This window comes from Buceros rhinoceros, unplaced genomic scaffold (genome assembly GCF_000710305.1).
Source record: "Buceros rhinoceros silvestris isolate BGI_N320 unplaced genomic scaffold, ASM71030v1 scaffold6599, whole genome shotgun sequence".
Lineage (NCBI taxonomy): Eukaryota > Metazoa > Chordata > Aves > Bucerotiformes > Bucerotidae > Buceros > Buceros rhinoceros.
This window is the reverse complement of record NW_010433224.1, coordinates 91676-92421: the sequence shown is the minus strand read 5'-3', so window position 1 is coordinate 92421 and position 746 is coordinate 91676. Positions and strand designations below refer to the sequence as shown.

General features: G+C 56.7%; 1 protein-coding gene across 1 annotated transcript in view; it reads right to left on the bottom strand.

Annotated features, from left to right (window-relative positions):
• NCOA1 (nuclear receptor coactivator 1) overlaps window positions 1-746 on the bottom strand; it is a gene marked incomplete at its 3' end in the record, with an annotated part of 55542 nt that overhangs the window by 7219 nt on the left and 47577 nt on the right. Inside the window, exon 14 of the mRNA XM_010144033.1 lies at window positions 699-740. Within this exon, the coding sequence (XP_010142335.1) occupies window positions 699-740 (42 nt within the window). The remainder of the gene's footprint in view (window positions 1-698; window positions 741-746) is intronic.

Sequence of the window (746 nt, the reverse complement as noted above, 5' to 3'; positions counted from 1 at the left end):
GGGGACGCTCCTGGCCTGGCAGGACATCCACCGCCGAGCTTCATCAGCAGGGCTGGCTGCCCTTCTGACCTCCTGTCCCTAATTACCTGACCTACGCTCTCCTCCAACCTGTTGCAACCAAGGAGTGACCCTGTACTTTGGGCAGGTGATGACCCCCTGGCTGTTCCATGAGGTGGACCCCCCTAAAAATGGTTAGAGACCAGACGGCATTATTTGACCTCGGATTGGAGCTGCAGTAATTGTAGCTGAAGCCAAGAACATAGGGACTGCGGAGAGTCATGTGAAAATACGAAACTGTCCCGTGGTTCTCCAGATCCCACCACCGCCCCCGGTGAGAAGCAATGCCGGAGAACACCAACCCAAATAATTGTCACTGGCAAGGTGTAATGGGGACTTGACAGACTGGTGGGTGTTGGAAGGGACCTCTGGAGATCATCTAGTCCAACCCCAACTTGCAGCATCCTTGGCCTGGCCACGGATTACTGAGAGGATTACTGAGGTCCAGACACACTCTGGGTGTCTCCCCCCAACCCACCTCCCTTGTCTACTCACATGCCTGTCCCCAGAGAGGTGACACACGTTGTCTCTCACACACACACCCGAGCTCCCCACACCCTCCCCGTCTCTTCGACCCAGGCAGCTACAGCCGGGACATCCCAGTGTTCTCCTGGGAAGCCGCCAGCCCCACGGTTACTTACTCTTCGGGTTTATTCAGCGCGCCTCGGTTCATGGCTGCCCTTCTGTTT